Below are 22253 nucleotides of genomic sequence, written 5' to 3'. Positions count from 1 at the left end.
TTGTTAAGCAGAAATTTTATTGCATTCATTAAAATTAATATCATTTTGTGTTAGACGAGAAACCCTTCTAATAACTAATTTAACTAGCTTACAAGGAAACATATCGAACCGGGACACACTGATTTTAATGAAACTTATGCGAAAATAGTTCTCAAGAAAATATTTGGCACATATTATTTTTATCGGCCATCGTTCACATTGAAGAGGTGAAAATAGCCCTCAAAGTTAAGGGCTGAAATCATACTTTCAGGAATATTTCCGGAATTAAAGCAGATAATTGGAAGTTTTTGTTATTAATTTGTTGGTCCTTAAATAAGGAATTGTTGTGCGTAAAAAAATATTAATGAACTTTATTTGTTTAAATAATATTTTGAAAATTTGTCATTTTTGTTTAAATTTTTGGACTAAATACTGATCTATTTGTTTGCAACTTTGTGTAGGTAAACTCTGGATTAAAATAGGGGAATCCTGCTTTTGGAATTTGTTGCTTATAGTAATGTTTATTAGGTATATAATTTAAAATCACCTCCTGTGAAGAGGGGTAATCAGCATTTTTATTAAAAATATCATTATTTTTACAATCTTTTACAATATTCTTGACACTTTATACCTCTTTATATGCCGTTAATTGAATTCTCAAAAATTATTGTAAGCATCGCAAGTATGAGCGTGACGAGGTTCTAATCACCGCTGCAAGGAATACAGGCTTTTATGGCCAATATTGCTTTTATACTTTTACAGCCGTAAAGTTTTCAGCCCAAATAAAATATTTAGAACTTTTGGAAATATTAAGATTTTTAAGAAACTAAAGAAAATAGAATTAAATTAAATTATTTTTTAACAATTTACTATTTTAGCAATATTTTAATTTTATAATAATTAATAATATATCCCTCGAATATCAAATTTTACTTGTTTTCCTTTAATATATAAACAGTAATTATTTAAAAATTGCAGTGGGTTTAATGAACCTAATATGAAGATCATGTAACTAGAGAAATTGTATGTATATGACAACTGAGAGTTAATTTAGCACTGCACTACTTTTAAAACAATACATTTTTAGAAAGAAATATGAAACAAAAATGTTTCATTTAACGGAAATTATAGAATTCAGAAGAGCCAATAAAAAAGATTGGGTTTTGAATCTGGAAGCAATCTGGAGCACAAATATGACCAATTTGAACGTCCCTATTGTATTTATTGTCTATGGAATTCCTAGTATTCCTGAAAAATTGCGAAAATATTGTCTTGCCCAGGTAATCTTTTACCCTATCGAGGCTTCAGTGTTCTAAATTTATGCACTGTTTAAAAATTGAAAGCTCGTTACATGATCCGTTGATTGATTGATTTTATAAGGGCCTCAACTGCTATGATCATTGGCCCTATATGATCCGTGGGTGATAAATGTTTTAGTCCTAATGATTAGTAAGTGAGATTTCAGAATAAATTTTATGGAAAGTCCTAATTTCATTTTAAATAGACGTAGAAATTACTTACTTAACCTTAATGCGTAGATATTACTTATTAGGGTTACTATGATTATGTAAAATAATATCGGTCAGCGAAGTAGAACACAGAACAAAGAATAACTTATGCGATGGATTGACTTTATTTATAGGATATGCCTGCTACTATGCGTGACAAAAGATACGAAATATTCTTTTCACAACATCGTTGATAACGCTCACTTTCCATTTATGATATTAACGAGGAGCGTACTGATAATTAGAATAATGAATGAACCTTGTAGCATTTATTATCTAAACGAACATCTGGTTCACCTTGCAATTTTATATTTATCTAAATAGGTTTTCCAAAATAGAAGTGTAAACGTATAATTCATATCCATATTGACGTCAAAAATTCCTTACATTTTCGTTAAAATATTTTTAAATTGTTCTAGATTACTATTCTTTCAATATTTTTGCGCTTTTTGTTTTTCATTTTCCGCATGAAGAATTTTGCACGAAGTAATATGTTTTAAGACTTCAAATATATTTGCATATTTGTTCTATAACTGAAGTACTTGAGTATCCATTTGAAGCAAAATATAATTTAGTAATTAATGTGCTATGTACTACGACGTATAGTTTGAATGTAAAATGAAAGACAATTAGTGTTTAAAAGTTATTAATCAAATATCTTAGGAGTTATTGATTTTCATAATAATGTAGCTTCATATATTATTATATTTGACTCGGTCTATGTAAACAAAAACATCTCATTCATTTTAAAAAACAAGAATGACATTTATACCCATTTTGTAGATCCACCTGAAAAGGATTATTAGAGTTCGACATGGACATGTGTAATATTAAAATGTTTTTATTTAACATTTAGAAAGATATTAAGCCCGTAAACTTTTATACAACGTATCCCTTTTTGTTTGTTTGCATCATAATGCTTAAAGTATACGAAGTGAAAACATTAAATGTACACAATGAGGATGAAATAAGTTCTTTATTATACTCGTTGCTTTTATTGATACGTAGCTGATAAAATGAGTAATTCTCATTTCGAGACCATGGTTCCAAATGGATCAATAATACCGAAAATACACTACAAACATGGAATCCCTTCCATAAAAAAGTAATAAATCAATAAATATATAAATATGTTATTATTACATATATCTTAAAGACCAAAAATTTTAACTAATTTTGTAGAAATGCCTTCGTATTAACTGTCGATGTTTAGTGTGTTTGTGTGTTTGTAAGAAGGATTGAAATTCATCTAGGCATTAAGTGTCGATAGTAAAGAAAAAACGATTATGATGATTGCCAACGTGTAACGATGTTCGAATCAAGGAAACTCCCTGAACGCCACAAATTAGTATCCGTTTGATTTACCCATGGGAGGATAAGGTAAGTCGGCGATCAGCCGTTCGTCTCAGGTACACGCAAAAACGTCTTCCGGGCCCGCCACTGGAAATGCGATCGTCATCTAATTGGAACTCGATACCCAGTAACGAGGGTTACAAACTTTTCCGTTTTCTGTCTGCCTCAGCTTTCCCTCCTGCCCTCTCTTTGGCTCTCCTCCGCGATCACATCCCTTTTTCATTCCTCGTGGGCGCGACCCCTCGAGTCAAGGTTCTGTAAGAAGGGATGAAAAATTGTTATCTTATTTATGGGCACAAGATTAGACCACGTAGACGTTTTGCGCCACTAACAGGCGTCGGAATGATGAATGTTTCTAGAGTTGAACGTGTCCGAAGCGAGCATGTTGGAACGAATCGTTAAGTCCATTTACCAGCTCCTTCTTAATTAACTGATTAAGCGAGTGCATCGAAATACAAGGATAAACTAGTGACGTTACATAGTAAAGACCAAGGGCAGATTAGAATTGCCAGGGGGTTCGAACGGGACACCGTTTACGGGATAATTGTCACGTACGTTGTACGACCGCTCTGTTCTCGGTGTAACCATCTTGTGTTAACAAGATGTTGGTTTATTATATAATAGTAATACGGACCATTCTACCGTTTGGAAGTTCTCAAACGTAAATTGAATATTATATTCATAATAGATTAATCTTGTAATTGATGGTAATTTTAAAACTACCACTTTATTTCACAATTTCTGTTAACATATTCTATATAAATTGTAATGTAACTGGAAAAAGCTCTAATTAAGGCATATTTTAAATTATGTTTCAAATCACAAAAATTTTATTTAAAAATATCGAATAAAATTATTCATCAAAATTTAAACATAAGCGGAAGATAATCTATTTAAACTATAATTTTGAATCAGTTTTAAAATCACATAAATTTGAATTAATAATGCGTGTTAAAACATTCTGTAGATATTTAAATATAAGTAGGAGCTATGGTGTAATTAAGATAAGTACAGTTATTTAATTTCAATTGAAATGTGAATATAAAAGGGACTAGGAAATTACTTTTTGTTTATAAAAAGATTATTTATATGAAGATCAATGTTACTGTAAATGAAGGTCAATCTAAATATAGATGGAAATGTCATTACAATTATTCGTAATTGTTATAAGAAACAAGTTTTTATATGTATTTTGAGCAAAAACAATATTTTAATAAGGAAGAAATTCTTTTCCTTAGAACATTAGTTGTAGCACTTCAAGTTATATTTCTAATACCTGAGAGCCAAACTATAATAACTCAACTCCATTTCTGTTCCTTTCTAAAAATGATACGACGAATAAGAGCACTTAATACATTTTTTATATGAAAATTGATTAAATAGGACAAAGGATAAAAATAGACTTAGGTTATTCTAATTTTCAGTAATACATTTAATTCTGCAATTTGATTAATATTATGCGGAGTAAATCACGGATTGTGACCAATGGAAATTACTCTGTTAGCATTCCGATCGAAAATGTTTTTATCAGCTTTTGCATAGTTTTAACACGTTCACGCCGGCGTGACCCACCGGTGGGTCACGTTTGACTGTTCCGTGGGGCGGCGTGCATCACAGGTAGGTTTTCAAAAAATAAGTTTATTTTATTTTTTGACAACATTATAAACAAAAATTGAGTATTATAAGCATTAACATTCAATATTTTAAATTGATAACAATTATTTATTTATAAGCATGCATCTTTTTAAAACATTCTAAACATAATGCGGGCTGGCCCTTACAACTTTTACAATATGTTCTTACTTTTTTCCTTTTTTTCACGGCGTATAATCTACCTTGTATTTTCGATAATTGTTTGTAACATTCTTTACATCGTTTTCTTGTTTTTCTGGCAGCCCCTTTGAATGATTGTAGAAAATGTGTGTGTTTTCTTGACCGTTTTTTCTTTTCTATTTCACATTCTTTGATTTCTCTGTGAAAAATTCAAAAAAGAAAAGTGCTAACCGCCTGTGTAGAAGAAAAGATTATTTTATCTACCTTTACACTTGATGCAAGAAATGTGCGTTCTGATAAAATAATTTTTAGAAAAAAAATACACCGACTTCGAAATGCACTAAAAAGTATAAAATAATGTCTATTTCCTAATGAAGTAATTTCTATTTCATTCAATCATACAATTACGTAACAGATATGAATGAAACCTATTTACTCGTTAGGTAGTATATTAAGTACATTTCAACCTTTTCGGAGGCGGCACAAAATTAAATAACATATTCAAAATAATCTTTTAATTTTGCGCCGCCTCCGAAAAGGTTGAAATGTATTTAGTATACTACCTAACGAGTAAATAGGTTTCATTCATATCTGTTACGTAATTGTATGATTGAATGAAATAGAAATTACTTCATTAAGAAATAGAAATTATTTTATACTTTTTAGTGCATTTCGAAGTCGGTGTATTTTTTTTCTAAAAATTATTTTATTTCACGCTTTTTATCGGCCGGCAAGACGTGTTTGTAGAAACAGTAGAAAATCGGCGACTGCATGTTGACTCATACACCACCAGAGACACGGAGGCATACGTAGAATTCAATATATTAGTAACAATAGTTTTTCGCTAATAACTCGAAAACTAAAGCTTCCCCTTAATTGTGGATAAGGAAAAAGTTGTTCAGAATCGTGTCCCTGATAACATATTAAAAGGACATGAAAATCGTCCAAAGTTGATTTCAAAACTTTTCAACAATTTTTCGCTAATATCTCAAAAACAAAAGCTTTCCGCGAAATTTGTATATGAACAAAATTGTTCAGAATCATGTCCGTTATAAGATATTAAAGGCGCACTAAAATCGAGAAATGTTTATTTCAAAAGTTGCCGGTTTTTTTGCAATAACAATACTTTGCAATTAAAAAATGAAAAATTTTTTGATAATGGTACCAATGGGGAGTCAGAACCTACCAGATGCAAAAGGTTTCGTTCCGATCGGTCCATCCAGCTAGGCGTTGTCACGTGGAACGAACACGATATTTTTTTTAACGACGCGAAACTAAGTCCGTAGACGCGAGATTCGGTTAGAGGTATTAAGTATTAAACTTTTACTGTTGAAATGAACCTTTATTCATAGCCCACAAGCCCTTATATATAGATGGGAGTTTCGTAGAGGGGACTCATCGGTTTCGGGGGTTTGCTTATGACTGACTATTGACTTGAAAGTAGTGGCCGCTGAGTAATGGTTGTTGACGTGATGATACTTTTGGTGATTCAGGGTGTAACAAAGTTCGGGGTGACTTCATGTTGAGTGAGTGCGTCACAACGTAATCGGAGAACATAAGTGCATAGATAAAAAAATATACTGATCGAATCCTCCTTTTTCGAAATCGGTTAAAAATTTACAAATATTCTACGAAATATGTTTGTCCAAAGGAAATTCACCAAAATTTACGGTAAACTTTTACTCTCAATTTTAAAAAAAGGTTACTCTATTTATTAAAAGTATAAATATTTTTGAAATCTACGTTTCTTTCTGGACAATATGGTATATATGTATAACATCATGATTTAAATACTACAGAAATTTGACTTTTGTCCATTGCATGAAACACTGTGCGGCGTGAACGTGTTAAGGGAGCTTTTACGTGACTTATGACGATTTCTTTATACCTTAATATCATTTAAATACAGTTATATTACGATGAAAAAAAAATTATAGAAGAATTACAAACTAAAAATTTGTTGTTGAATTTGCCGGTCAACACTACTAAATTGTATATGTATCAAAATATATATCATAATATTTAAAAATTATTTACAATAATCGACTGCGCGTTAACACTGAATGTACTATAAATGTAACTTCAAAATCACTTAGTGAGAACAACAAATACAATTTATTAATGATTTTGATTGTAACCTCAAACATTAAACATATTTGCAGTTAATAACAGAAAGTAACAAACACTTATAATTAAATTCATACAATAAACTTACGAAATAACTCTTATGAAATAGCCTTACATAGTCAATGATAGAGGATATATTTTATAGCCTAGTCCATTTTAAAAACATTTCTCCACAAAATATTATAATTGTTATAAAACAATTTATAACAGCATTAGTATTAACTTCATGGGTATCGCCATATTGTGACAGGGATAAATCTCATTCGTATTCGTTTTAAAATATTTGTTGAAGTACATTGACAATTCTTATACCTCTTTTAATTTTGAAATTTCTAACTTCTCAAATTCTTCAATGTCCGATTCTATATACTCTCAGAATTCTAAATCCATAAATTTCTAAATTTCCAAGTTTGTAAGACACCAAATTTTCAAATTCCTAAATTCCCAAACGCCAAAAAATTAAAAAATCTGAAAATATAGTTGCCTAGCAACTCGTATCATAGGTCCTGAAGTTACGTTCAAATTTTCCCGCCCAAAGCGGAATAATAAAATGGCGCCTTTACGCTCTAATACTAAACCACAGCAGCAACGAATGATCAAATAAAAGTTTACCATAAAAAGTCATTGTAATGTCTTTTGTTGTTAGTTGCTGTATTCCTTATCATTGGTCGTTTTAAATCGAACATCGAATAAAGAACGACTTTTTCGCTAAACATAGAATTAAAGCCGTAGAAAATCTAACATCCGTTACAGTTATTGTTCAATTAAGGTTTGGTGCCTGCGAATACTTCACGTATCGGTACATGTACTGTTGTCTTTGTTAGTAGTTTAGATTCAATAGCTCTTCCAGCATTCGTTTTTATAAATGCAATTATTTACTTTGATTCATTCTATGAGTTTATTTCATCTCACATAATCTCTTTAACATGCCTAAAGACAATTTAACAATTTTATTGGCTAAATTTTCGAGTTGTATCTATTCTTTTTTCACTGATTTCTAAAAATGTCAAGTATGTAGCATCAAACATGTTATTACTAAATATATAATTCAAATGCACAGACCACTTAACAATAGTCTACTCAATTATACATATAGTGCGCTGAATTAAATTGTTACTACATAATAAATTACATTTATACTACTTCTACTTCTGAATGTTAAACAGGCTTTTAATATTAAATAAAATTTTGCAAACTTAATATTAAGTCAAACTTTAAGTGTTTAATATTAAGGAAAACATGTAACATTTAATATTAAGAAAAATATGTAATACTTAAAATTAAAAGAGATTTTTAAGATATAATGTTTAGAAATGATTTAAATATTTAAAATTTTTTAAATTTGAATATGTAATATTAAGGTGTATTCCGAATTAAAAGAAGATTAGCGTTATTAAAATTGGAAAAACTTTTGAGTATTCAACATTAAGACCAAGCTTTAAATGTGCGAATACCAAAACAAGCAGAAAAATACACGGGAGCAAAAGTAGAACATAATTCCAATGTAACCCAATTCCTATTAAACATAGCGCACCATTGAGATATCCGTTCCAAGAGGTGTGAACAGAGCAGAGTTTCACGGTAGCGTACAAAATGAGAAACAAAAAATTTCAGTATAATGCGTTCGTACATGACAAACATGTCGACTGTATGTAGACGAAATGAGTATATACCGTGTTTCTCGAGCAACGACGTCGGATACGGGAAATTACTCGTGCGCCATTACGAGCTGCGGTTCGTTTGCAGAACGCCTCAACGATGCAGACAGTGCATTCGACTGCAACCGGCCACGTGTCCCCAGGAGAGATGCAACACCAGCTTACCTACGCGCCAGTTTGGAAATCTCAGCGCGGAGATGCGATATATTCTGGTGGGGTTACGTTGCAGATATCACGAGAAGAGAAGCAGAGTGAGACAAAGTGAGAGAGAATATCAAGCTGGAGAAAGGGGGACGAGAATCGAAGGTGGAGAACCGAAAGGACGGAAGAGGGAGGGTAAGGTTCACTTCAACCTCTCAGCATCCCACGAGGCCTCCGGTGTAATTAAGCGAGTGCACCCTCACATGTCTACGTACGTTCGCGTCGTGTCTATCCATCTAACCGTGGCCAGGGTTGTTCTCTTCGTCGAGTCCTGGCCTTATACCGAAGGGGTCGGGAGATAAGGCTGCAAAAACTTTTGAAACCTCGGTACAAACTCGTTCGTACATCTTGTCGACTCATACCAGAATCTCGAAAAATGTGCGTGTTACGAGAAACGACTAGGTCCGGGGGGATATGATGCTTGCTTCCATCAACGGTACGATAGCTTTTCATTTTCTCTTTTTTCCCAAGCAAACCCTTTGTTTTTACGCTGATTATGATTCATAGGAACGTCATATACAAGATTCGGTGTTCGGAAAAGATTAAACATATTTGAAGTTCGCAGCCATTTTAAGAACTACAGTGACGTTTGATCGTGCACGGGGACTATATATCATGACAAATGACCTAAATTCCTGTTCTGATTACAAAAATATGAGTTGGTATAACAATAATTCATACTGTAATGATAAGGAAAATTTGATGACAAAAATAATATACAATACAATGAGATTTGAACTTTATCCTGCGAGCTTTTATCACAATCTGTTTAGCATTCTTCTTTTCATTCGTTTCCCTGTTATTCATACCTTTAAAATCATTACTACTGCTTATAACACATTTCTACTTTGACATAGTATTTACTCTTCTAATCAGTTTCTTGTACTTACTCTTACAGTACTATTTAAGGTTTCTAAATAAAGAGTGGTTAAGCGAAGAAGAAAATATTTATGCTCCACTATCTTAGTTATTAACTTATGAGTATGCGTCCTTAGATCTTTGCTAATACTAGTTTCTCGACATATATTATATCAATATCAGTAATGTCGAAAATCCCGAGTTAAGTTTTAAAGCAATAATTTTTTGTATTGAGACTCAAACTGAGGACAAATGAGTGAGGGAAATTGATTATTATTCTGTTTTGAGAAAATTTGGGATTTGCAAAGTAGAATATAGGGATACAGGTAGAATGACAAAATGGAATAGTAAAGAGGTACAGTCTGATTTTAGTGTGATAAAATGATTAGTTAAAATGTATTATTTATATTGGGTCACAACAAGTAAAAACAAAAAACCGGCCATTACATTCCAACATACAATATAATATACAAACTTGACAATCTTAAGTTACAAGAAAAATGCAATAAAGAAAATGGCAAAGTGCACAGCACTAGCGATACATTGGAAAAGATTGGTTATATGACACACACTAATTTCTATGAAAGAATAGCTGAACGATTCAGCCTATCTTAAGAAGCACAGCCGGCAGTTATACAAATTAAAAATATGAGACACAGTCTAATCGTTCTTAAAATGAAAAATTAAATGTATTTCATATTTTATATGAAGTATAATTTAGTTAATGTTCGTCTTAAAAGATGACTAATAATTGTTCTAGTAACTACGGATAATAATATTTGTAAGATACTATGAGATGTTGTGATTAATAAAATATAAAAGAAGGTCAAGGAAACTGAGACTTTGCATCAACATAAAACTTATTAGTATCATTCTTGCTGTTTGTTTTCGTTCAGAAATGGAGGAAATCGAAGCAAATCCGAAGGTGGAGGAGGAATATCGCGGAAGACCGCATGCACGTTAGTGTGCACGTTATATGGTAATGGAGGGCCAATCATGCGGTAACTAGTCACCCTGGGGAGACGGTCAGGGCTGCCAACCGGTGGTCAGTTCCCGTCAATGTGTCACTTACGTAGCTAGAATACCGACAGAATGTTACTGCCGGAACGCGTTTCCCCTCGATTGCAAGTCCCGTCAGTTCCATGTCTAGAACGTTCTGTCTACGTACATCAAAATTCTTCATTTTCTTGAGCTCTAGCAACGGATTACATTGAAATTACCGTTTTCATCTATACGATTCACCAATTTTTAATGATAATGATTTTGACCGACAGTAGCTTTAACCTATTGTATACGAGCAGTAGGTACACTTGTCCCTGAATTTTCGCGGCGTATCAGTTCCATGTGGATTCGATTTATGTGAATGAAAATCGCGTAAGTAAAGTCTATTGGCGCAAAAAAGATATTCAAAATTAAAGATAGTATACGTAAGGTCTGGAAATACATATTTATTTTAGGTCAATAAAAAGATAGTGATGTAAAAAGAGTACTTTTTTTATACAAATACACATTTCATGTCTAATAGCACGCAATGTACTAATACCTATATCTCATAGAACACTGACATGTTTTAACAGTGCCTAATAAGTTATTGCGTATATTTGTTACAAAGTTTTAATAAAATAAATATTCTGGACCCGTTAATTACGATCGTGTATAAACAGTACCACGTAAGAAAGAGACTCACATAATAAACGTACTGTGTAAATTCAGGGATAAGTGTACGAATATGTACTCTCCGAATTATAGGCACAATTAATGGTGCAATTAATTACATACAATGTGTCGATTTTAAACAAAGTTGCTGAAATAAACGAAACCTAGGCGAAACTGCGAAAATTCTGCGAGCGAAATATTTTTTTAGCTTAGTTTTAATAGCAGTTAAAGTTACTGTACGAAAATATAATATTATAAGTCTGAACTATGAAATGTGTGGCAAATATTATACAGGGTGTTACCTGTAACGCTACTCACGATTTTGCTCCCACTTGCAGCCACCTTAGGAAAAAAAGTTTAAAACAATATTTGCAGAGAATGAAGTGCACAATAAATATCAGTAAAGCAAATTTTGAAAACAGTTTGTCCTCTTGGGTTTGTTGAGAACAGTTTGTTCTCAAAGTCAAGGTCACCTTGGGTTTTTTAAATAGGAACATACATTTCTTTTTATTCATAGCTTTAGAGGATATCGAGACGAATTCAAAACACATATTACATGATATTTTTATTAACATATTACTCGATTTACAGAAGTGGAAATGTGAAGTAAAAGACAGGAATATTACGTGATGGAAGGCGGCATACATTTTGAACATGTAATTAAATAAAGTGTATTTTTCTTACATTCTAGTCGCGTGTTTACATTCAGTAATCTCTTTGGAATCAAATAATGGTTACACTACCAAAGTCAAAAGCTAAGTACTTCACATTTCCTCTTCTGTAAATCGAGGAATATGTTAATAAAAATATCATGTAATATGTGTTTTGAATTCGTCTCGGTATCCTCTAAAGCTGTGAATAAAAAGAAATGTATGTTCCTATTTAAAAAACCCAAGGTGACCTTGACTTTGCCAAGAGAACAAACTGTTTTCAAAATTTGCTTTACTAATATTTATTGTGCACTTCATTCCCTGTAAATATTGTTTTAAACTTTTTTTCCTAAGGTGGCTGCAAGTGAGAGAAAAATCGTGAGTAGCGTTACAGGTAACACCCTGTATGTAACGTTATACTCATATGATCCGGATAAAGTACTATTATGTAAATTGTACTAATATAAGAGGATGTAATAACCTGTACTATACAATTATATTATATTTGCTATAATTTATTTAATAATTAAAATATTATATACATAATAAATCATATAGCTCCAGAAGATTCATATTAGTTTGTTTAAAAGTCAGAATATAATGTAGCATTCTGAGCTATGATATAAATATTACTATATAATTCATTATTATAAACGACTACATAAAATATGTAGTTATTATTGTATGTCCAAGCAATATAAATTCAACTATTTGAATAGAATTGACTAACGTTATTAAAATAGAAATCAATAAATTAATTGAATATAACCAAATATAACATTAAAGTCATTAAGCGTTCGTTTGTTCATAATTTACATCATGGATTTTAACAAGGTAAATATAATTCACGCTATTTTAGCAATTTTTATAATTCTGAAATAATCTGTATTACTTCAAATTGTTAGTTTTCCTTTCGTTTATAGTTAAATTTAAATAAGAAGAAATGAAACTGGAAAGGTATATGCAATTTTATTTTGCACATGTGGAAGATGTATAAATTTATTCATAAATACAATATATAGCGATTCCAAATTTATCAATTTTATACAAAGAACCCCGTACAGATCCCATGCAAAATGATTAAATTAGCTGAACGTTTGATATGTAGTTCATATTGTCTTGATGAAAAGTTCCAATGGAGCCAAGCTCGTAAACTGAACAGTTTTCAAGATACGGAAGATCAAATGTCAATAACAGTGCTTTATTCTAGACTAACACGTTAGAGCATATCTGAGTACAAGAACTACTGTTACACACTGTACGTTTAACACGTTCCGTGTCACGTGTACCACCGGTGGTACACGGTAAACTTGATCGTCAGGCCACGTGTACCACCGGTGGTACACGCAGTCATATTTATTCAATGCGCTGAAAACATATATTTGATTACAAATATAATTCTGTAAACTATATTTCTACCTCAAAAATGAAGCATTATACAAGATGCAGTATAGAACAAAACACATAAGTTTATTTAATTGTTATATATACAATAATTAATAATTACATTTAATGGTGCATTTCGTTGAAGCAAGAGAGGCATAAAGACGGCTTTTTCGGGCAATCGCTGCAAAACGTTATTACTCTTATAGTTTTTTGTCTTGCTACTTCAGTACCGAATTTTTTTACATTTTTTTTATAGCAAGAAATGAAAATAAAATAATAAAAGAAAAATAATAATAATAATGAAGTAAATAATAGAAACTTGTTTTCCAACAGAAACAAATGAAAAACAAAAAATGTTATCTGCGTATATTTACCTACTCCTTCTTTTATTAAATAATTTATTTTATTTCTCTCGTTTTTTATTCAACAAATTCGAGTGCAGCAGGTTTTTTACTAACCGAAAAGTTTCGAATTGACTGACTTTTGCACTCGAACTGATCGCAGCGCCACGTGTACCACCGGTGGTACACGATGTGATAACTGCTCTAAACAAGAGAACTACTTATGTATTGATGATATAATGAAATATTGTGTGATAATATATCGATCTTTAGTCAAAATATCAAATGGCCTGAACGACAAGTCAGGCAAAAATGGCTTGGCATGGAACGTGTTAACCTGTTAAGTGTGTTTGCCGACTGTATCCGTCATGGAGATGTGGCAGAATTGTGTGTCATGAAGACTATATCCGTCATGCGTAAAATTTTGTTACAATTTGATATGTAAATTGTAATTTTGGCGAAAACTAAATTGTATTCGTAAATGGTAATATGTCTAGAATGTTTAGAGGTCAATATGAAATGAAATAAACAAATGCGCGCTTTGCAAAAAGATCGCCACAGTTAACTGGTTAATAGACCTGTTAAAACTTGAGAGTACTGTGGGCCCAAGCATATCGGCATTAGCGTCACTCAATGTGTACCATGAGAAGGTTGCTTGATTGGATTTTGCAGACCACGTAGCCCTGAAAGGGGCCGTTTTTATATCAATAGAGTTTTCTCTCTATTGGTTCATAATAATGTCAATATTCATGTTACCTTGATATCCTCTATTAGTAGTGATGATCAACAATCATAAGAGTTATGATTAATGTCGCTAAGTATGCGATCATTATGGGTCACTGGGCCAATCTAGGCAGAAATTAGTCAATCGCTAATAAACACCCATGCACTTAAGACGCAATTTTTCTTTCTATTATCATAAATTAATACATATTATTGCAAAACGATACTGTGAGTTCTGTTTACAATAAGTCGTATCTCTCATGGCATGTAGGAAACAGCCATCCGGATATTTGACATGTCCATGGAGATGAGCAATTCTTGAAAATCATAAAACACTTGCGATGTGTGCGCATGTAACCAAAGTTTTGGCACTGGATTGACAGGTGCAATAGTAAACATTTATAGTATTATTTCCTGTTCTAGCCCCAGTTCATTTTTGGGAATGTAGGAAAAAAAACCTCGTGTTTGTTATAATTCCAAAATCGTGAATAAACTCTTAATCTCATATTCCTTATTATATTCCAGATAAGTTACAAAGAGACGATGACGACGATTCAAACTTCGTTGGTATACAAGCAATTTTATAAGACTAAGAGTTTATTTACAAGTTTAGTACGATTTTGGAATCTTACCGAACATGAAATTCTTATTTCGTTTATACATATTTCTTACGAAAATGAACTGCAACTAGAAAATTAAGTACTAAATGGTTACTACTCCACCTGCCAATTTGGTTCTAAAACATTGGATATATACACTACACATTACAAATCTTTCACATAAATTATAAACACTTCGACGAACATTTCGTTTTCAACGAACGTCACTTACGCGATAAAATAACCTGTTACATGTAACGTAATATAGGACAAATTATTACATCAAAATGTATATTATTATATTTTATTTTATAGTGTATTTTATTAATAATGTGCCGACATTTATTGAATTTATGATATATGTACAAAATGGACATGGACTATGTAACCAGTTTAACACATGAGCTCCGTAGTCTATAGATCACGTAATTTATTTACACTTTGTAAACTTTGATATATTATAGATGTATAAACATCCACAGTCTACCTATTACATTTTACAGATTATACCTAAGTAACACGACACCGCTACATATCCATATTGGCACTGATACATAACAGAACGATCGACCGAACCGCGAAATTGCATTAAATCTCATATTAAAATCCATAGAAGGGGAAATGAGAGGAAGGCGGCTATGCGGAGGTTGGGAAAACGCCGGACGAAAGGTAGCAATTCTTGATTCGAGGGTCATGAACGACTTGACGAAGGTCGAAGCAAAACTACCACCAACAGAAACAAACGTATCACGTTCTATCACCGATACTAGGCAGCCAAGCTATACCACCTTCGCCACTGGTCAAGCCGAGGGTATATAGAACCGCGATAGAGTAAGAGAGAGTAGGAAACAGGGCGATAAATAACTACAGGATGAAAAAGGGGGCGCGGTACCCTCCCGGGGCCCCTAAACCTAGACTACATACCCCTCGCCATCCCTTGCCACCCCTCATCGTACCAGCACCGTATAAACCGCGCACGGGCCGACCCCGACAATTATACCCTCGCACGCGAAATGTTTTATTACCCTGACGTAGAATGCTTGCGTAAATTGTGAACGTATGCGTGTGCATGCTTGCACCAAACGGTTGCATTTCGATGCATTCTGAAAGTATCGGGTTACGATAAAACGGAACGAGTAGAATAAGCTTAATGTGCGAAAATAAAAAGTTAGATTAAAGTAAATAATCATTTAATTTAAAAATCCGTATACATAAAATGTACCTCCGTAGGTCTGGGTGAGTAAGATGGAAAAATAAGGAAAAAAAGTTAGAATTCATGTTTTTGACTTTTGACTTAGTTTTCGAGAAAATCAAGTTCGAAGATTGATTACGTTCTTTTGCTGCTATGGTAATATTATTTTTTAACGAGTGACGTAAACGTATATTGTTTTCATACATAATATCTAAACAACATGTAAGTATTGTTTGAAAGGAAAATACGAATAAAATTTTCAATAGAAAGAATTTTACTTTTTCTGTTGTTAAATTCCAAAAATTGTTGTCCCTGTTGTTGAATGTATAGCTATACCTGTCTAATTACGGAAGCATTGTAACGTGTTTAACCTTTTCATATTTTTACATGAGTAATTAATTACTTACATTAATTGGTCCTCAGTTTCAACATCTTTATTGTATAACCGTTCTTTAACATACTTTCATCAATAAAGGTCCATGTATTTCCATGAATAAAAGTTCCATCACGTACGATACAGTAATCATAATTAGTATTTAAAAATCTTCTTACCTTTCCACTAAACTATGGTACAATACATAGAGTCAATACTCATGTTGCTCGACAGAAAATAACATTGTCGTAACCACACAGGAACATAACGAACTTTCAAACTCAATTTTCTTGATAACTGAATTGAAAGTCAACAAATTCCATTGTATACTTTTTACTTATTTTTCTACAAGGAATTACACGTGAGAGAATGTTTTCGAAATTATGGAATAAAAAAAGAGAAATTTTAAATTTTCCGAATCAGAAAATATAAGAATTATTAAAGTTGGAAATGTGAAAATTGTAAAATCTGAAAATTGAAGATTTAAGAACATGAGAATCAAAAATCTCTAAATTAGGAAGTTAGGGGATATACAAATTTGTCACCTCAAATCTCAATTTTTTGAATACGTCCAAATTTGAAGATTTGAAAATTTAAAAACGTAAGAAGTTCAAAATTTAAATATTTGCAAATTTGAATACATAAACATTTGAAAATTTTATAAGTTGAACGTTTAAAAATTTACACACTGCAAAGGATTTGGATATTTTCTTTTACTTTGTCTTGGTCTGCTAGAAACTCAATACCTTTTTTTTTAAAGAGGTGACTTATTTTTATGTAATGATATCAAACTGTTTCTAAATGGTATGGAAATGATACTTGTTTTATTAGAAGTATATTTTAAGACAAGTCAATGATATAAGTAGCATTTGTTTATAAATAATTTCTAGGCGCAATAAACTAATATGTCTCAGAAATATCAGAGCCTGATGATACCAACAAAAACATATCTACCTGATGAACGTTCAAAATCGCTTTCCAAATAACAAAGCATGATATGAACAGTTTCATTCAATATTTTTCTTTTACTTCTTTTTATGCATAATCGCTTCCTTCTCAAATATAGCAATAGTTAGTAGATATTCTGCATATTTCACAGTTTTTACAAGCGTGACAGTACTTTTATAGAAGACTAATCCCACATTATCGACTATCTTCGCTTGAAATATTTCAATTTATTTTGTTTCCTTTGGATATACTTAATTTCCTATACTCTATTATTATAAATAATAAAAGGAAAAATATTTTTAAAATACATAACTCTAGCAAGAACAATTAAATTAACTATAATCAAAATATAAATATTTCCAACTTTATAAATTATAAACACTGAAACGAAAGAATTAAAAATTTGTTATTTTCTGCGATGAAACTGAATATAAGATTTCTAGCATATTTATTCTATTATCGACGACTTAAAATATCTTTCGTATTATTTTTAAGAATATTGTAATATTATTGATTTAGATTAAGCCAATAGCGGGTGGCATTGCAAGAGAAATCTTAAGGGATTTCAACGGAACCTTTGAGATTCAAAGTGGCTAATTACGAGGCAAGCACCCGATAAAGTCCTTTGCGTCGGACTATGGACTTGAAGGGATATACGAGGTCGGCAGCACTTGAGGGGTTCCTGTACTCCCAAAACGTGCACCAGATGACGCTTGGTCTTTCGCTTAATTTTGGAATCTAGGCACACACTATCTGCTAACTGCTCACTAAATCGAGGATTTAATCTTCTCTACAATCTCAAGTTTTCATTATAATATGTCACCAAAAGTTATACATGCAGTATCGTATTCAATTTTGTCTAAAATGTACATATACAACATGTACATAAATGTATAGAATATTAAAAATACAAATATTTTTCTATTTCTGAAAACTATTCACCTAAACAATTATCATATTGTGTCTTGATTACCACGTTAAATTTGATAATTTTATATTCAATGAACCTGATTTATTATTATTGTTATATATTATTGAATCTATTAAATCTAGGTTTAAGTTTATTAAAGGTTCAGATTTACATTTTACCAAATTTTGTTTCTAATCTGTAATATTTGAACTTAAATTTATTTTAGTAAATAAAACTGTTTTCATTACATTTGGAATATAAATTTTAAAAAATCGGAAAGTAAATTACTCTTAATTCTCTGAATTTGAAAAATAGTAAAACTATTTATACAATTCAATGTGATTATTAAGAAAATTATTTTATGAAAATGTTTGGTAAATTTTTTTTTTGTAAATCAATATCTCATCAACGAAAGAAGAAAATAAATTATCGAGAAGTGATAATGCAAAACCAAAAGCTGTTCATCACAAATAAAGGATTTTTCTGCAATGCACGAAACATGTATTAGTCTTCATTATTCCAGGATTTTCGCTGCCTTTCGGCTTTTGGTCGTTGCTATTTTTCCACGCCTCGAGTTATCAAACTTCCAGAACACGCGTTAAACTCTTGAAGGCGAATTTCGCGTGCAAATTGATCGTTAATTAATTAAAAATTTAGAGACTGACAGCAGAGGTATTCACATCCCCTGTCGTGTATTCACCCCTCTAGCTAAGTCAGCTCTTAGTCTTCAGTTAATCGGGTTAAATTAACTTGGTTAGCGTACGACGGTCTGTTGCTATACTCGTGTAGTTAGCGACTTGTTAGAAGGAATTCGGCTTCTCGTCAAAAACTCGTTATACAAGGTGTTATATAGTTTATGGTGTAAGTATATTAAATGTGTGATTATTAGACAGGATAATATTTATATAGTTAAAACTTATCGAAGAAGAGGACATTCTAAAGTTATCATTTTTGATTTTAATGAAACTTATATACATTGTAATTGTAAAAACATTATTTGACATGTACTATTTTTTAACTCTTGACGGTTGTATCAACTATATGTCAATCATTCCTGAAATGGAGAGTGAAAAATACTTTGAATTGAATACCTATTAGTTATTCGTGAAAACTATTACAATCAAAATAATAATACAGTAAAAAATGGCAAAATAATATATTTTGTAGCAACGGATCAAGCTATTAATATAAATTACGAGAAACTTCATTCTTCGTTCGAGAAATTATAAAATATTTTTGTACGTAATATATTGAAAATAGTATCTTTTTGTTCATTGTTTTAAACTCAAGTTAATCTACGTCTTTGTAAACTCGTGTGGAAACTGTTATATGTTCTATAATAAATTTTCTGTAATGTAACAAAAAAATTTCATTACAATTGTATGTTATATTTCAATATAAATTTTTCACGTCCGAATTTATCGAAATATAAAATAATTCTTAACGAAAAAATGCAGTTTTTTAAATGTATTGTATAAACAGATAAAATTTGTTGGCCTATTTACCTATTTACCTATTTAGATTCTGTATTTAATTTTATCATTTATATCATTCTTCTAGCTTTAGTAATTTCCAAGATACTTCACGAAATATATTTTTAACCCTCCAGTTTGAAAATTATTTTTTCTCTCGGTAATATGAATAAGTTAAAAATACATGTGAAATATTGATATTCAAATGATGATTTTAAGATTTTCCTTTGTATGTATGTAACAAATATGCAAACAAAATGTGTGAACATAATATGTATTACGTATGTATATTACATGCACCGAATAAATTATATTGCGGTATTTAAGAAATTAGGTACTATTACAAACAATACCCTTTTACATTATGATAAATAAAAAAATATATTATTGTATATAAGATTGAACTCAAATAATATCATAAACAGAAAAGAGATGATCTTACGTTAGAAAATAAGTAAAAAGTTTAGAATAAGAAATAACTCTTTGGTCTCAAGCGTCAATTTCCTAAAAAATTAATTGAAAAAATTCACCACCATTAATAATACGAGTACTCTTTTAAATTCTGTTTAATTATAAATTCGTTGCAACTGTTTTTCATTTCGTTTTATAGTTTACATTATATGTGACTGTTTCTATTTTCCTATTTTATTTTAAGTATACTCTCATGAATGTAAACATAATTAAAAAAAAATCTCATGGTCGTCTAAATTTTTATATGACTGTTAAATGAGTATTCTATGGTAAAGAATAATCGTTTCGACCTTATGAGTGGTTCTTTATTGGTTCCTATCGAGGCATCGATTTTTAAATTGCGTAATAAATAAAATTAGCAGCGAGGGTGACTTCGGAGGCTGCCCGAGGGGTCGAGTTGTAACTTAATCACGGCAACTTTCCTCAACTTAATAAAGCTGTCTCAATTTTCGCCTCATTACCGAAATACATACGAAGATTTTTTATTCGATTTGTGTACACTCAGTTACTTTACTAATTTCATTTGCTTGCAATCATGTATAACATAATTTGTAAATTGTTACATGTTCAATTAATTTCAGTGCCTATAGTACTGAATTATATTTGTAAATATGTAATAATAATAATAACTTAAAAATTACGACATACGAAAAAACATACAGTTTTATACTTTATATATTACAATTTTATATTTATATTCTTCTTTCAATTTCAGTTCATATTTGCTACTGAACCTAGTTTGTAATGTACACAAGTTACAAGGTAGACAACGATAATAAAACATTTTTCATGTTTGTATACGGATCGACGCAATACCTGACATTAAATTTTGTAATATTTCAATATCATAAAGGCATTGAAAGAAAAATAAATTTATTTCTATTTACATTATCAATTAAATAAATTTAATTGCATTCGAATGAATTCAATTTAGTAAAATCACAATATTTTCAATACATCTTGTTTATTTTTTATAAAATATACATTTTTTATGTGCAATGTTTCGTTAGATTTCATCAGTCAACAAATCAACAATCAGTCAACAATTTTAAGAGAATATAATATATTTAATACAAAATATTTTTAAGACAATTAAAACAAATTTCATTTTTATTTTTAATTAGTTTTAATACATCTTATAGTAATATTCTGTCTCAGCTCTAAAAATAAATTTTCTAGACTTTTCATATTTTATTTACGTAGATGGATCGAAATAAAATTAAAATGAAAAATGTTACTTTTTCTTTCAGCTAACCCTCAGCCGTAGAGAACCACTAAGCATTACGAGTTAGGGGTTGATTTGGTCTTGACAGTCGGTCGATTAGTTACCGGAAACCGAGTACAATCATTCTGACCGCTGTTCTAACACATGGGATGATACGAAGACATGTTCACCTCGATTCGAACATCATGAATGCTATGCGCACGTCTATCGTCACCCTAATGGAACATCGGAATGTACATGTTGCAATCATGTTATATTATGCATGACGTCTCTTCAGTTTCATAGTACATAGTATATTAACATCTTAGAGAAAATGTAACTATTAGTAGTTAAATACTTGTGGTAAATATCACTACAAGTTATTAAACACTTATATTAAATGTCAGTAGTTGTAATTTAAAATAACTTACGTTAACTGTTACTATTAGTTGTTAAACACTTATGTTAACTATCACTCTTAATAGCTAACTGTACTGTTAAATAACAGTAGTAACCATCAATATAATGTCTTACCATATCAATAATTCAATAATGGAAAGAAAATGTTAACAGGCCGACAATCAGCGTGTTAATATGATTTATATTATGTTATATTATGTTATATTATGGTTAAATACATTCATTTATCAAATCTTAAATTTTAAATAAATACATTAATTAAATAAATGAAACCTCACATTTATTCTACAAAATAGGATAAACACTAAAAATATGTAACAACGAGTCTACCTACTTATTGTTACAAACAATTACATCCTTCAATTGCTTCGATTATTTATCATATGACAAAGGAAAAAAATTGTTCCAACAATAAATGGATTTAATAGCTACATGGTCATTGGTTGGATGA

The 22253-nt window shown here is 30.9% G+C and overlaps 1 protein-coding gene and 1 long non-coding RNA gene across 4 annotated transcripts; one reads left to right on the top strand and one right to left on the bottom strand.

The window, feature by feature from the left end:
- Positions 1-1589: 1589 nt before the first annotated feature.
- Positions 1590-6079, bottom strand: LOC143265139 (uncharacterized). Its single transcript, XR_013039320.1, has 2 exons — positions 5800-6079; positions 1590-3095 (listed from the first exon to the last, which is right to left on the bottom strand). It is a non-coding gene; the product is annotated as an uncharacterized LOC143265139 (long non-coding RNA).
- LOC143265138 (uncharacterized) lies at positions 5920-21963 on the top strand. 3 transcript variants are annotated; one of them, XR_013039319.1, is made up of 3 exons: positions 5920-6284; positions 8487-8734; positions 10354-12317. XR_013039319.1 is itself a non-coding variant. In XM_076535421.1 (2 exons), the coding sequence occupies exons 1-2, from the start codon at positions 8359-8361 to the stop codon at positions 21443-21445; spliced, it is 393 nt and encodes a 130-aa protein (XP_076391536.1). In that variant the 5' UTR covers positions 8210-8358; the 3' UTR covers positions 21446-21963. The 3 variants fall into 3 exon arrangements, 2 of the variants coding, with proteins under 2 accessions (XP_076391536.1, XP_076391535.1); XM_076535421.1 differs by lacking the exons at positions 5920-6284; positions 10354-12317 and adding an exon at positions 21429-21963 and having other exon boundaries at positions 8210-8734; XM_076535420.1 differs by lacking the exon at positions 5920-6284 and having other exon boundaries at positions 8210-8734.
- The last annotated feature ends 290 nt before the right edge of the window (positions 21964-22253 follow it).

This window comes from Megachile rotundata, chromosome 9 (genome assembly GCF_050947335.1).
Source record: "Megachile rotundata isolate GNS110a chromosome 9, iyMegRotu1, whole genome shotgun sequence".
Taxonomy (NCBI): domain Eukaryota; kingdom Metazoa; phylum Arthropoda; class Insecta; order Hymenoptera; family Megachilidae; genus Megachile; species Megachile rotundata.
This window is presented reverse-complemented; position numbering and strand designations above follow the sequence as displayed.